Source organism: Megalops cyprinoides, chromosome 15 (genome assembly GCF_013368585.1).
Source record: "Megalops cyprinoides isolate fMegCyp1 chromosome 15, fMegCyp1.pri, whole genome shotgun sequence".
Classification (NCBI taxonomy): domain Eukaryota; kingdom Metazoa; phylum Chordata; class Actinopteri; order Elopiformes; family Megalopidae; genus Megalops; species Megalops cyprinoides.
The window spans coordinates 25,685,542-25,701,949 of record NC_050597.1 but is presented as its reverse complement, the minus strand read 5'-3'; the positions used below and the strand labels follow the sequence as shown (position 1 = coordinate 25,701,949).

The window sequence follows — 16,408 nt, the reverse complement described above, 5'->3', positions numbered from 1 at the left end:
ACTTATGAAAGATGAATAACTGAAATTTGGAGGTACAGAAAATTCATATATCCACATCTATACTCCTGAAACCTATTCAAACCAGCAAATGAGCCTTATAAACCACTCAATAACCTCTTTCCTGTTGTATCAGCAATTTGCATACCCCACCCCTTTCCCTCTTCTGCCTCCTGCCCCTCTCTTTCCTGTAGGTCTCTATTAAGGGTTGCATCCAAGGATTGTCCTCGTGGCTTTTCCTTGGTTGCATCCAGGGTTCCACCATCCTTGTCATACATCCAGAACATGCCCCCAATAGAACATCTAACCCTTCTGAAGCATTTTTTTAAACTCCCAAGTCAAAAATTCCAGCAGATGTGTATCTTGTTCATTTTATTTATTTTACACTAATAAACATCCTTATACGTCTTTTTGTCATTCTAGAATTTCTTGTCCTAGTGAACTCAAGGAATTGTGTTTTTTTCCCCAAAAAATATGTGAAGCTGTTTTCTGAAAAAAAAAAAAAAAAAAGGATATGAGCAGCACCTGAGCCAGACAGCATTTTATTTTGCATTCATTTGCTTTACAGGACCTCTTATCTGGGTTGAACAGCTCTGGTAATGCTCACATTGCATTTGATGCATGCTGGAAACAAGATGATAAAAATTCAAATTACCCAGAGTTGCAGCAACACTCAACCCAGAATGCGACCCTTGGGCTCTAATCCAGAGCTGTCTTTTTGTACCCTTACTTTTTCATTACACTGTTACTACATTTTCAAGCTTTTGGGTCAGAGCATTTTGTATCCTGAATGGACCTACTTGGCCTCATCCTGCCTTGACATTGATCCTGTTCTGTTTGCTGCTGGAAAAGGCACTCCAGAGAGTCTTAACCATTGTGCCTCAGGGCTACCTGTCAGTGCTGAAATTATCAATGCACTTGCAGCCCTTTCTTGGAAATAGTCAATTATAGACTCTCCTTGACGTGAGTTAGTCTAACATGAGTGTTTTCATCACAGTTATCAATTATTTGTCATCATGTGGAGAAGTTCATATGGCACATTGGCCACTCTCTGGACTTCACAATGCGGGTTTTGTGTGACAGGGCGGGTTGAGCGAAGATAAGCCTAGAAAGCATCAACCTGTTGAACAAAAGGGGAGGATGAGTTGGACAGCACAAAGATACAGCGTCTGTGCATCCGGGTGCAGGGATCCGTTTACACTCTGACCCCGCTGAGGAGGAGAGGAGTGCAGGTGGGGGGTGTGATGCCGCAACCAGAGATGCCTCCTGCGTAGAGATGCGGCGGCCAGTTATTGTCCTCTACCACCCCCTTGGCTGGTCACTCTTTTGTATAAGCAGAGAGGCCTGTGAACACTTGCTGTCCAACTGGATGTATAATTCATAAGATTATTACGTGCGACTGTGCTCGGCCCAAGAATACAAGGCATTGTGGAAAGGTTTTGAGGTTAGGAGGGTCTCCATTTCATTGATAAGTCATTAAAAATATAACGATTTTTGAACAACTGTCGTCATAATGTCGTCAGTGAAATGTGAAGTGAATGAGGAAAGTATAAGTAAAAGATGAGACAACTGAGTACGCATGACCATTTGTGTAAATCAAGAAATCGACAACAGCAACATGTTTTGGTATTGTTGGTGGAGTATTCGTATTGTAGGGCCTACTGCCAGGGCAATACCAGCGGGAAAGGATTAGGTCGCCATGGCTACCAGTTTTACAGCGTAAGCTTATATATGGTAGGGCCGCAGACGCTAAACACTTAAACTAGACCTAAGTAATCACACTTGATCGCTCGTGCGTGCTGTATTCAGTGCGCTGGCCCTGTTAAATCTATAACTCTTGGCTCGCCTCTCTTCCTTCCCCGAACACATGCCTGCAATCTCTCTGGTTAGTGGCTGAAGCAACGCATTTAGAGGGAATGAGTACGTCTCGCCTGTCTGACAAGGAAATTCGTGAACAACACCACCAGTAAGCAAGAGAGCTGATTCCTTAGAAAACGACCAGTGACCGCGAACGTATGACAGAGGAGGGAATTTCCTAAATCAAATGCGTTGTAATTTAATATTATTTTAAAGACAGGGTGACATTGAGAGCAGTGTGACCATAGTAACCGACACCTGCAGCGGATGCAAACAAACCTCCATCGCTTTAGCTAGTGCTGCAACGCTGGAGCCTAGAAACTCAAACATGACAAGAATGCAAAATGTTTATGTCTGTAACGGCAAAGGATATTATCAGCGGAACCAAGAGTGAACAATCCGAAGGCCACATGCTTCATTCTTTGGGAAGACAGCACCGTTCGCTCATTAATAATTCAGCACTGAATACATTAATGCATACCTAGCTGAACTGCAGAGTTGACCAAGGATTAATACCGTACCATCGTATGATGTCAGTGGATAGAGCTACCTTCTAGGCAGAACAGCCTCGATGTGAAAAACATGTATATATAGCCTTAACTGTTCTAAAATCTGAATGTACAATTTGATCCTCAGGCACTGGGATAATATCTAATGAATAATCTAAGAGAGAAGCCAACTGTCGCGTTGGCACCAGGATTATAGTACAACTAGCCAGAGCATACTTGTAACCATTTGCTAGCATGATTGATTTTGAACGGGTTGTGAAGTCACAGTAGGGAATCAATAATTGCTATTTAGCTACTTGCCAGAGGAAATAATCAGGTATAGCTGGCTAGGTCACCGGGCGACATTAAAGAACCTCATTCTAAAAGTTGAAGGCGTTTCTGAATGCTTATTCGACCAAACAAGTTTCATACATGATCGGTTAGCGGTCAGCTAAGTTATCTTAATTTTCTCGGGTGTAAAGTAGCTAACATTAGCAAGCTACAGAACAGCTCAGCGATATGCTGCCAGGCTCTATCCAGATAACAGGAGAGGCGCTCTCTGGTGCTGAAATAAAAGACATCTGCGACAGCCTTAAAGAGAACAGCGTGCGGCTGCTGTCTGTAAGGGGCTGCCAGTTTTCGGATCGTGACTTCGGACGGGTGTGTCGCGGCGTGGCTGAGTCCCACTCCCTGGCGCAACTCAACCTCAACCTCGGTGTAGTGTCGAGCATCAGCCGGGTGAAGCAGCTAGCCGATGCGCTCAAGACCAACAGATCGATCCAGACTTTGTTGTAAGTATTGTCTTTCTTCTTGTGGAAACAAATCAATGCTTAGATTTACAACGATTCGGCTACAGTAGGCAACTCACTTAATCAGCTCTTGCAGATTTGCAGCCCGTCTTAAGGAAATGCGACCCGTTATGGCACAAGACCGCTGACAGCTCTGGTCATCTCGGGTATTTTAGAGAGTCAGGCCAGGAAAACACAAGCAAACTAAAAACTATATCAGGCACTGAAGAGTAGCTAGCTATGTGTGTACGTAAAGTAATGGTGAGTTTGAATATGCCGCAAATTAGACGCTTTCCAACTGACATTGAATATGACGAAAGCTCTGCGCACTCATTGGTACACGGCATTAGCCATATTAGCTGGATAGGTAGCTAGCTAGCTGCCCACCAGATCTTAAAAATGTAATGCAAGAAGCCCGCAATGAAACACAAGTACTCTTGTCTTGCTGCTCGTTCTCTATCAATTTTATGCCCTTCAGACACAGATTAACTTGAGAAGGGAGTGCGCATGAAAGATGTTTAATCAGCTCGCGAACAAAGACACTTCACGTAAGTCCTGCAGGAGTAACTCCATTTCAAAGCTTCTTAACGCAACTAAGAAAATACTATTCGTATGCCTTAGACTAGCATGGAAACAAACTGTCCTCTTCTCACATGGGAAGCAGTGTCTAGACGAATGCCGTGTTTAAATGCTGTGATTAATTCAGATCAGTCAGCCATAAAACTACTCCATCTTGCCTCAGGTGAATGTAGGACACATGATTGTCTGGGGAGAATGTAAAGACATAGCAAGTAAGCCTACATCGTGAACGGATCATTATTGTTTTCTCTCCCCCACAGCCTTCACGGCAGTCCTCTGTTGGACGCGGGGCTAGTGGCTTTGAACACGGCACTGTCCACGCATCCGTCTCTGGTGTCCCTTGACCTGGGAGACTGTATGCTCGGAGACGAGGCGATCCAGCTCATCTGTGGCATGCTACCTCCGGATGGGGCCAAGTCAGGTGACTCTAACATGTATACTTAATTTTACTGTGTCCACAACAGTTTTCACATTGGAATGAGGATATGTTGGTGTTTTATGCACTGATCCTGTCAGTCTACCGAACGGTATTGGCATACGAATGGATTGTGTGCAGGCGACAATATGTGAAAATGTACCTCCGCCGCCTGACGCAGTACCACCTTAACATACTGCGGATTCGTAAGTGTTTGAATCAGTTGAACATAGCCTCGAAGTAAATTAACTGCTGCCGCCTGACGCCGAGGGAAAACAGTTAATTACATTGGGGTGAGAAGGTAACGCAGTGCTACCTTAATGTACGGGGCACTCATAATAAGCGTTTGAATCAATTTAAGATAGCCTAGATGCTGTCGGTCTTAACTTAATTTTACATGTGGCACGTGCGCCTGGCTGTACGCACTGATGGGGTGCAGAAACGTTGTGTCTATATCTTTTGCTACCCGCATAACAGCGTAATGATTGTTTTAGACATTCCTGCATCTTCTGTGGAAAAAAAGACAAACACTTGGCAGTCCCTCTTATCAAAAAGAGCTGGTATACAACATGAAGCATGTTAGTGACATGACAAGGCCACATGAATAGTGCAGAACCAGAAAACATCAGAAACACATAAGCGACACTTCTGTTTTAATAGCCACCATAGTGCTGTGCTTAAGAGACATATAAAGAGTTACATCAAGAAAACCTCAGTAACCTACATTAAGTGCTGTACAGAAGGTCTTGTAAACAAGTGCTGTGAGCGAACATATCAAAGCGTTCATTCTAGGAAAGGGGAGAGGCAGTGTTAGGGGAGCCAAGGTGCAGTCTAAAGCAGTGGGTCTTCAGTCTGTGCTGGAATATGGCCAGTGACTCTGCTGCTCTGACTGCTGTGGGAAGCTCATTTCACCACACAGGGGCCAGAACAGACAGGGGAGGTGGCTGCGACACCGGGTACCGCAGGGGCGGGAAGGCCAGGCGTCCCGGGGATTGTGAAGCAAAGGTCCTAGTCAATACACACGGTTTGAGGATTACTTGCAAATATGGAGGAGCCAACCTTCTCTCTGCCTAAGAGGCTGGCACTAGTGTTTTGAAACAGATGTCAGCCAGTCCCATTAGCTGGTGGAGGGGAGATCAGCAAAAACGGGGGAATATTTTGGGAGGTCATAGACTAGCTGAGTCACTGATGACCAGCCAAGACTTTAGCATTTCATATGTTTGAACATGGTTAGTGTAGTCCTGTTTGTACAAGTTTTTGTATCTCTTTATTTAGTGCACTTTGTAAGTTGCTTTTAATATGAGTGTTTGCTAAATGAGTTTGTAAATAATGTAGTTTACCATTTGTTTTTTGCACCAGAACAATATTTAGTGTAAGCTGCATTTCACTTTGTTTACTCTGTACTAATGCACAGTTCCATAGCTGAGTAAGGTTTAATGCAGCATTAATGGATTTAAGTGGCTAGACGCTCAGATCAAAGCTCACAGAGGTGCTTGTATCATTTCAAGTGCTAGGATTTTTTTAGCTAGTTACATACACTTATTTATGCCTACTGAATTCAGATGTGGTGCAGTTTACTATGCCAGTCACAGCATAGTTTTACTGCCCCAAGTTTGTTCCTGACAAAACTGGTAGAGTGTAAGCAGTGATGGTATAATGTATAGTTTAAGAAAAAGAGAATATATATATATATTTTATATATATATATATATATATATATATATATATATATATATATATATATATATATATATATATATGGGGGTTTAAAGTCCTGTGATGATGTTTGATCGTGTTCCTGCAGGTCTTAGAGAGCTGACCCTGAGTGCGAACCCGGCCATCACCACCAAAGGCTGGGCCCGACTGGCTGTTGCCGTGGCACACAGCTCCCAGCTGCGCGTCCTCAACTTGGACTACAATCCCCTGGGTAAGAGCCAATCACTGTGCAGGGAAAGATGTTCCACTTTGTGATCTTTGTCTCCACCCAGTGAGACTGTACAAGATGAATGCACTTGGGCATAACTCTAAACAGTGAGCAGAATTGTATGTATTTGTATGTAATTAAGTCTTAGAGGTGCTTATACCATGATGTTAAACATAGGATGACAGATGTCTGCATTTGCATACTAATAAAAAGTTAGCAATTCACACAAAGTGCAAAGATGGTGTTGGAAAGTTGAGCCTTCTTCAGGATGAGCACAGCTGATATGTTATAGGTTTCATTCTTGTACACTAAATAGTCAAACTACATATAATACCACAGGTGTCTAAAATTGTGTTGGCCTAATAGAAGTAATGAAATAAAATAACCCGACCTACATCATAAGACAGACACTCTCTGTGTGTGCTTCACGATTTCTTCCCTATTAAAGAATCCATACAGTGGGGTGGTAACAATTATGTGGGATTTACAGTCTTTACAAAGTTATATTATCCTTGACCTCACATTCTACAGAAATTACAGTACATCTATTTATATATAGATAGCTAAAATTCACATTTGTACATGGTATGTGGCTGACGCTTGACACACCACCACTTGAGGGTCATTTTTGTTTCCTTTTTAGATGCCCCTTACTCTTTGGCTTGTCAGAACAAAATTGTCTTTCGTGCCATAAAAACTGTTCTTGGCTCAAGCATAAATTGTATTAGGCCAAGGACCTGCACTGAAAAAAAGGAAGAAAATGAGAAGAAAAACTTTGCTGAAAAATTGATGTCTGTAGTTCGGCATGTTGATACTAGAAGTCTTGTTGAGGCTTACTTAGCCTTTGATTAAGTTTCTTCATTCCCCTATTTCTTTCTCTTCCGAAGTAGAAATAAACACTACAGTCTTTAAGGCATTGCAGCAGTGGCTTCTCGATTTTCATAATAGTACTCAAGACTAAGAAGTAGCTGTAACAGTGCTGGCACCAGACATGAAAACACAAAACTAAAGAAACCAGCCTGAGCACAAACCCAGACTACTGCTGAAAAAGTGTGACTCCTGCTCTCCAGCCACATACCTGTCTTTAAAGACCCATTACACAGATGAGGCTCTTTATCTAAGCTGGTGTCTCGCACAGAGACTATTACACCAATTTTGCAATGAAATTGATGGAACACAGATCTGTTATTAGAATGTTTGAAGTGATGGGTAAGACAGGGATTCCATGTAGACATTTTCACTAACAATTAATACAATTAACAATTAAACACAAACATTAACAATTCTCGGGCGGGGGGCAGGTGAAAGCTCCTTCGTCAGAGTATTTTTAAGCTATTTAACTTTTTTTTTTGTAATTCTTTTAGAAACGTACAACCTAGTTTGTGGAAAATCGGCTGTCTCGAATAAAACCGAAACATAGCAAATGTTGGGCAACTGTTAAAATACACTGAAAATACTGGTATCAGTCTTATGCAGCACTACTTTGCTGCATCCAGCTAGAGAAGTGTTTATCCACAACATTAATACCTGAGCCACCATGCTAAACTTCGGTATCTAGCTGTGGCTGTTCTGCATATTGCATATGGTTATCATCAATTATGAGTTACCTGTGTTTGTCAAAGAGGCAGTTTCACTGGTGTTGGCTCCTTTTCTGTAGCAAATCAACTCCTTACCCTTTGTGAAACCTTTTGTTTAATGTAGCATTGCTTTCAATCTACAGGAGCCTATCATCCAGTCAATGCAGTCACCCCAGACATCATCAAAACCTGTCTATACAGCAATTTTGACTGGCTAAAAGTGACAGTTCACATCCATCATGGTCCCTCTCCTATAATCTTGCTTCTACACTGTGGTTCCACCACTCCTGCTGTTCCCTCTTCATTTGCCTAATACAGATTTCCTATTCTAAAATTGCTAAAAATGTGATGGAATTTTTTTGGTAACATACTAGGTATGTTTCAGTGACATACAACGATACATAAAAGGACTACAACATTGATGTTGTTGTGGACTACACTTCCCAACATTTTTTGCTCAGAATGACGCCATTTGGATGCAATTGAGTTTTACTTTGTGATTGACCTAATCAGCTCCCTGGGGCCAGGTCAGTTATATTGACAAATGGGGTTTGCCGAAACCAAAAAGGAAGAAGAGCAGTCAAGATCATTCTTTGTACTTTCTCTGCTTTGTGTGCCTAGGCAAGCGAAATATGATACAGGCACAGTACAACCATGATGGGAACTGTAGTTCAGTACTGAGGAAACACAAACATCTTAGTAACCTGTTTCTTAATAGCTGAATCCTCCATACAGATCCATAGTACATTAGCAAATAATTATAGCAATGATGTGACATTTTTCTTCCCTCAAAAACAGCAGATTATTACCATAAGAGTAATACAGTGGCATTGAGAAATGAACAGAGAATGTAAAGGCCAGCAGAAGTGTGGAAGCCAAGTAGTTGCTAAGGAAGTGAGAACACATTTTACGGCATATGGAACACTCAGAGGCGGATACCTCATTGTAGGTAGATGACATCTTGACAGTATCAGAGGTTTTTAATATATAGTATCATTTCAGACCTGGTTTAAAATTGGTATTCTTCCACTTTATCCATCATCTAGTTTAATCACCTGTGATGTGCACCACCCATCAACATCCAACAACAGCTATTACTTTTCTCATTACACAAAATTATGAAGTCGCCAAAAGTTTAAACACTCGCTTTCAGTACCTTATTAAAATTAAGGACAAGCAGTACTGCAGTCATACTAGATTCCAGCTTTCATCAGATTGCCTGTTTGAAAATGAATCTCTTTAAAAGTCTCCATTTAATTATGTATTTTTGGATTACAGCCTCTAAATTACACTGAAGCACCTGCATTTGTGAATGTAACCCTGGTGGGAGACAGCAGGGGCCTTACTTTAAATACAATGCCACACTGAGACCTGCCCTCGGCTCTGTGAACTGAGAGTGACACACATGCATTTGCATAATTAGATTTAATTGGACTTTCCAGGTGAGGGATGCAGCTGAGATTCTGTGGTAGTCTGTGTCCTGCGTTTGTACCTACTGCTTCTCCTGTGGAGAGAGATCTAGAAGGAGACACAGGAGACTGAGATGGTGTGAGATGTGCCTAATGTCAAAGCAAGGCTGCAAAATTTGGACCCTGTAGAACTGGCAAGTGTTCTACACTCTACTGCTCTGTTTTTCAGTCTAAACATTTGCCAGGGATGCCTGTTGAGTGTTTCAGATGATCATTTTTGGCATTAGTCCAACAATTTACTGACTGATCAACTTTTTATGAAGGATTTTGTATTGATTGATTCTTGCTGAAGCAGCTCTGACTGCATCATAGCAAAGCATTTCTTAAGAGTGTCTTTCTTTAAATGAAGACATGAGCCATATCTTGCCAAAACTCTGATGAGATGGTACAGCTTTGTCTTCAAGGCTCACTCTTTAAGGGGGAGCACAGGCAAAGCCCCAGACCCGAGCAGGGGAGCCCACCAGGGGAGGGGTGGGCATGTCGAACAGGGTGTCCTAATCTTGCCACTTTCAGGTACCCTGTGATTGGTCAGGCACCTACAGGTCACTCAGACGAGACAGAGGTGGTGCACATTTCCCTCATTTGGTGTGCGTCCTCCCGCTGCACTGTGGGACCTGTACTGCTGTGTGAAAAACAGTTGTTGCTGGCGTAGTTTGCGTTCACTGTGCCGGAGCACTCCCGCGAGAGGGCAGAGGTTGTGATGATATGAGCCTAATGAAAATATAGCAATTCCAAAAATGGGTGGAAAAAAGCAGAAGTGAAAATGCTACGTGTATCGCATAGTTAGAAATGCCTCTTCAGTGAACGTGGAGCTCTCGACTGGCTCCTTCCCAGACCAGAGAAGCGGAGGCTTGCCCCAGGACCGCAGTCCCATCGTTAAACTGAATTGAGAAAGTTTGTGTTTTCAGATTGATTGCTTTTCTGTTTACTGGAGCAGTTGGAAACAACGGCCCTGCGGTTCCAGACAGCTCAATTCCCTAATCTCACTGCTGTTCAAGACTGTTCAGGGACTTAACCAGATGAAAGGAAATCATTCATCCTATTAAGTCCGGCCACCCGGCACTGGTGCTGGAGAGTTGCTGTGTCTGCAGGATTTAGGCTCACTCAAGCACACTGCCTCCTGCTTCATCAAATCATCATTTGCACCGAACCAGCAGTAAACACATTTTCTCAGTAAACAGATTTTAATTGACCATAATGGAGACAGAATAAACTCACGGGTTGCTAGCCCCCATGACCAGAGCAGAAGAGCACTTCGCAGAAAGAAGCAGTTTGAATTGAACTCTGGGATAACTTGAGGGGCACTCCTCAGCTCTCACTCTCTCTCTCATCGATGCCGGTTGCTTCGCAGGAGACCAGATCGCCGGGATGCTAGCGGTTGCCGTGTCGTCTAGCAGGACGCTGGAGGTGCTGGATTTGGAGGGGACCGGCCTCACCAATCAGTCAGCGCAGGTCAGCAGCCTGAACTTTGACCCCAGCAGTAAATGCCATACTTTTTCTGCTGCACCTCAACTCAGCTTGCTTACAGGGAGATGCTTCAGAAAGAAATGAGGAGAGCTACCACACACCGCAGTACTGAAAAGAGCTTACATGAAGGCAACAGTAATTACTAACACTACACATACAGGGACACAACACATCTCTTTAAACTTAGGTCAGCGCTCCAAGACCATCATGCAACATTCTTCAACAATAGTCTTTAACACCTCTGTCTGGCAACAACATTTATTTGTGCATTTGAATGCTGTGATATCAGGGACTAGATCCCCTACTGAGGTCCTAAAGGAATATGGCAATATGAGATTGCTTTCCTTGTTTCTTGTTATTAATAGTCAACTGCTTGAAGCAAGCTGTACCTCCTTGCTTTTTTGCCTGTGTAGTTTTTACAAAGGCTTGTACAGTGGAAAATCAAAATATGCATGTTTTTGTACTCAGATTTCATTCTGAGCGGCTGTTGTGATATTCAGATTAATGTGCAAATTTGTTTGGTGAAAGATTTTTTTTCTTAGCTCTTGTGTCTTGGGGTTTGCCTTTTTATTGTCAGTGTTTGTTAAAGCTAAGCATACACGCAGTGTGTGAGAAAATTCCGTTTTGGAACATGACATTTTTTCACATCTGTACATGCCTATAATCTCTGAAAGCGAGCTTTATTCCAGCTGTCAGATTCACGATCTAATCATTGCTCATGTGGTAATCCTATTCATGCGATTTGTATTGGATTGAGTGCAAGAAGCACTGTTCCAGTGTAACTCCCCATGCCTCTCCTGACACAAATGAAGGGAAAAATGGTATTCCCTATGATAATTAGGTATGCAGGTTCAAGTCTGTTATAACTGGGTTTGAATTATGTTAAAATCACTTCAGTTTTATTCAGATTTCTTACAATGATGTTAATTGTATGAGTGGAAGTGAACTGCTACCTTGTCTTCTTTGCTCATTCTAATTGAGTGAATATTTTTTTCTGTAACAATGTATTAATGTATTTACCCCCAGTGAATACATATTAAAGGCAATTATGTCTATTGCTATATCCATTGGAAATAGCATTTTTCAACAGTGAGTAAAGGGAGCAGGATGCCGTTTCCACTTATGACCACTTGGTGGTGCTGTGGCCCACAAAATTGCCTGTCGAAGAACCTCCACATTAGAATCCCCTCCCCCATTCCTGACAATCTAATTACAAAGTCAATCCACTTTCTGAGGAGATGATGCCTTTCATGTGCACATAAATGTGGAAGTGATGACCAGGGGGCTGAACAGAGCTCAGGGTGAGCATAGCAGAGTCAAACACAGTTAGCTGGGAGACCTTCATTCGGTGCTTTGATCTAACTGTGCTCTGTCTACAAGGGAGTCTCTCTCTCTCTCTCTCTCTCTCTCTCTCTCTCTCTCTCTCTCTTTCTCTCAGCGGTGTTGGCCAATAACGTCGAAGCTCGTTTGTAGTGAAGACGTGCTCATCTCCAGCTGTGACATGTTCGTCTGTTCTTTCACAAAGCACCGTGGTGGCCTGATAAATATAATGCAGGTGGAAAACGTACCTGAAGCTTATTAACTCCTGCGTCACGGTAGTGCTTTTAATTCAGCAGTTTGCAGAGTGCCTGATTTTAAAAGAAAAGATCTTTTCACCGAGCAGAGAAGCAGGCAGATGCACCTTGCACAGGCGTACCATAAAGATGTCTTTCACTCCCGTTCTCCAAGGCCAAATTAGAACTTCTGTTCTAGTCTGCATTTGGCTGCAGCTCTGATTAAATTACATTCTCAGGGTCTCAGAGGTGTGCTCTTTCTTTCATGAGACACTCAGTAGTGCAGGAAGTGATTGGAACACACAAAACCAGCACGTGACCAGCACGGATTCAGCGGTGCTTTGCGGTTAGCCGTGGAGCTTAAGGAGCTGGTCAGCGTTATCCGCCAGTAGGCCGACGGAGACATGGTCAGTGAGGGTCTGCGTACAACTGAAGCCCCGCCCCTTCTCCCCCTCTCCTCAGATCTTCCTGGACATGGTGGAGAACTACCCCACGTGTCTGCGCGTGCTGGTGCTGGCGGAGAACGCCATCAGCCCCGAGCTCCAGCAGCAGATCTCCGACCTGCTCTCCGAGGGCGAGGAAGATGAGGACAAGGAGGGAGAGGCGCGGGGCAGTGGGGGCAGGGCCAGGGAGAAGACCACCTGGCTCCCCAACAGCAGTGAGTATGGCATGGGTGCTCTGCGGCTCTGTGCTGTCTCTACTGGAGGGTCATAGTTGGTAGGGCTGCTCGATTATGGCAAAAATCATAATCACGATTATTTTGGTCAATATTGAGATCACGATTGTTTAACACGATTACTCATTGACTTTGAAAACATCATGCATTTATTGAACTTTTAACACTTTCGCACGTAACTTAATTTTATGCTATGTAGCACACGTGTTATGTTACATGGTTCGTTATGTTTTCATTAGCATTATTAAGCTTCTCATAGTTTTCAGTTAGCATTTCCTATATTTTTTAACGTTAAGTCACTGTTTCCTCGAAGCTAAAATTAGCTAGAATTTTTCCAATTTACTGTTCCAATCGCACCGGTTTTAGCATACGTGCTAAATGGCAAATCACACCGGTACGTGCGAAAGGGTTAAAAAAAAAAAAAAAACTGTATATATATTTTTCAATAAATAATGCGGCACAATAATCTTTTTATTTTGATTGTCTTGTTTTCATAATCGTTGGAAGCCAAAATCGTAATTGAAAATAATGTTCAATTAATCTCCCAGCCTTAATAGTTGGGCAGCTTTTGTTGAGCCTTCATATCTGCAGCTTTTCAGAAGCAAGGACAGTGGCTGGACTAAAGGTAGTGACCGGTTAGGGTTCTTATTTGAACCATGGGCTGGGCCCTACGGCCCAGGTCCAAGTCCAGACATATCATCAACCAACAAAAACTGTCGGGGGGATGTGTCAGTCCTCAGTGGGGCATCTGCTCTCCTGGTGTATTGTGGGACTTGTAGTGTGGAAAATGGCTGTTGGCTGATTATGAGCGTATTGGAGAATTGCACTCATGCGTCAGTGCTCCTGTGCAAGTGAAAGTGCGGTGTTTGCTGCAACGATGGCAGATTTAATGTTGTACATTTCGAAATAACAAAAACTAGACTGCATGCTTGTAAAGGGAGAACTATTGCGGCTATCCTGATCTAATCAAGTGATTGATCTTAAGAGCGAGGCCTTATCAGATTAACTGATTGGAAGATCAAAAGCTCTACAGCCCCTGGCCGGCTGTTACCAGACAGGCAAGACAGAGCCATGCTGCAGCCTCAGTCCGGTAGTTCATCTGTCTCTGGAGTAATGGTTGCTTCACTAATTTCTGCCTTTTCTCACCCCATCAGATTCCAGTTCCCAGATGGTCTTGGTGACATCAGGTCTGGGAGACAGCCTATTGGCTGAGACTGAGATGTGACCTGGGAGCCACCATGCTTTTTGCACTGAGCACGATCACGTGATGAGATCACCTGATAGCGAGCAACCAATCACTCTGCATGACCTGTAGCACTTGTACATAGGGAAAGAAGAAGTTTTCATCAGGCTTATAACTTTGAACACCAAGTGACTTACTATACTCAATAGTGAATTATTTATTTTCAAGATGTACAGTCTATTTATAACTACATATTTAAGCATTATGTAATACTGAAAGTATACTCTGATAGATCAGCTAAAAGCGATATGTGATTGTGATGGTCTGATATCAGAATAAACCTGTTTACATCTTCTTAGAATTATGTTTTTTGTGAGTTTTTAACACAGAATGTAACTTCCACTGCAACATGTAATGTGTGGAGGACCAAACCAGCCAAAACACCACATAAATGAATGAATGAGTAGATAAATTAATGCAACCATCATTGTACAATTAAATACAGCAATAAACAAAAGTGAAGTAAATCAATAAATACATAAACAAACAAAAGTTTTGTTTCAATTATTAATTCTTTCATTTTTTTACCATTTTATTCCCACTTGCTGACTCGTTAACAAGTGCTGCCAGTCAAATTGTCAGTACCAAACTGATAAACTGGTGCACCAACACCTTGCCCGGTTACCGTCCACAAACATTGTTAATGTTCATAAAAGTGAGAGCATAAATTTGACCCAGACTCTCCATGACTTTTTCAACATAAAATAAAACCCAACCCATAGACACAGCGCAGCCATCAGTGGTCTGATTGCTGTCATGATCTGCAAGTGTTAGGAAGTCTCCTTTAAATGCGTCGGGATAAATTCATCCCATCTTCAGCAAAGTAGCTGACAACAGCTCAATAGCACCATCCTGTTCCTAAATTTAAGCTCTTCCTCATTTCTCTGCATCTCTTCCCTAGAGATGCCTACAACATTGACAGCTGTCCTTAGCACATTAGCAAGTGTAGATAAAGCAGGACTGACATCATCATGACAGGAAAGAAATATGAGTAAATAAGACCCGTAATAAGAATGGCTAGAACAGAGATGAGGTAGATGGTGTGCTTATTAGTGTGTTGATTATTTCACTTTTCTTTCCCATTGTATTCATTCATTTATTTTTGTATTTGTGCAATAATGTATGTATTATTTCATTAGTGTGTTTGGTCCTTCAGCACAATTTGGTCCTTCAGCACAATGCACAGGATTTATAGACCAGGTATTTACCTCTGTAAAAAGGTAAACGGAACATTCACTTGGAGGACTGGTCAGCTAGCAAAAGAGATACTTGGAAAATGTTTGGTTAATCTCATGAAAACACCACATGAAAACACATGCCCCCCCCCCCCAATCCCCTTCTTTTCCCCCCAATCCCCTTCTTTTCCCCCATGATCTTACATCCCACTCCATAGCCGTGCTATCCTTAACAGAATGTTGTGGTAGTTGGCCAGTTAGCTCTGACTGTACTGGAAGATTCTTCACAATCTAGTATGCTTCAGAAAGAAGGCCCCTTGGGCCTCTCTGGCTGTGTGGTACCATTTGGTGGATGGAAGGGTGAGGGTAGGGGACACAAATGTATCTTTGGCTCTATGAATTCATTTTTCCTAATAAAAAATGTCTGCTTAACTGTGTTATTCAAAGCTTAGGAGTCAACAGTGAGGCATATTAGAACACAAAGACTGTCAGTTCAGTTCCTAGGTGGGGTGCTGCTGTTGTATGCTTGGGCAAGGCACTTAATTGCTTCAGTAAAAATCCAGATGTATAAATGGATAAAATAGGGTGGCAGGGTGCTCTAACATAGTGGTAAGGAGCAGGGCTTGTAACAAAAAGGTACCCTTGGGCCAGGTACTTAACCTACCTTACCTAGAATTGGGCCAGGTACTTAACCTACCTTACCTAGAATTGGGCCAGGTACTTAACCTACCTTACCTAGAATTGCCTCAGTAAATATCCAGCTGTATAAATGCATAACATGCTAAATTGTAACCTATGTAAGTTGCTCTGGATAAGTGTGTCTGCTAAAATGCCAAAAATCTAATGCAATATAAAAATTATATGCTAGGAAAGTTGCTGTGGATAAGTGTGTCTGTTCAGCAAACATAATATAGAAGCGCACTGTGGTTAAACTCTTGGAGTTCCATACAGCACTAGCAAAATACATTTCTCGTGGAGATTTTGGGTACTCTTGACAGTTACAGGTCGTTCTCAGTCCTAGTGGAGTAGTGTTTCATACAAGCAAGTATTAAGCTGCCACAACTGACAATCTGAGCCCAGATGGCTATTTCAGTCCTGGTAGTCAGAGAGAAAGAATTCAGAGACTGTTTGAGGTAGTTACAGACTACTGCTCTCTAGGAACAAGTTTTACTAACCCCCTGACCTGCACAGCATGGCACG

At 42.5% G+C, this 16,408-nt stretch overlaps 1 protein-coding gene across 1 annotated transcript; it reads left to right on the top strand.

The window, feature by feature from the left end:
- Positions 1–2,330: 2,330 nt before the first annotated feature.
- lrrc73 (leucine rich repeat containing 73) lies at positions 2,331–14,191 on the top strand. Its single transcript, XM_036546964.1, has 6 exons — positions 2,331–3,133; positions 3,970–4,130; positions 5,929–6,051; positions 10,446–10,546; positions 12,577–12,772; positions 13,945–14,191. The coding sequence occupies exons 1-6, from the start codon at positions 2,862–2,864 to the stop codon at positions 14,013–14,015; spliced, it is 924 nt and encodes a 307-aa protein (XP_036402857.1). The 5' UTR covers positions 2,331–2,861; the 3' UTR covers positions 14,016–14,191.
- Positions 14,192–16,408: the final 2,217 nt, after the last annotated feature.

What these genes read in the sequence shown, in the direction of transcription:
- lrrc73 (XM_036546964.1), top strand. Translation starts at nt 2,862, where the DNA reads ATGCTGCCAGGCTCTATCCAGATAACAGGAGAGGCGCTCTCTGGTGCT. An exon ending in CTTGGACTACAATCCCCTGG is followed by an intron (nt 6,052 to 10,445) that starts GTAAGAGCCAAT and finishes GTTGCTTCGCAG; the next exon opens with GAGACCAGATCGCCGGGATG. An exon ending in CACCTGGCTCCCCAACAGCA is followed by an intron (nt 12,773 to 13,944) that starts GTGAGTATGGCA and finishes TCACCCCATCAG; the next exon opens with ATTCCAGTTCCCAGATGGTC.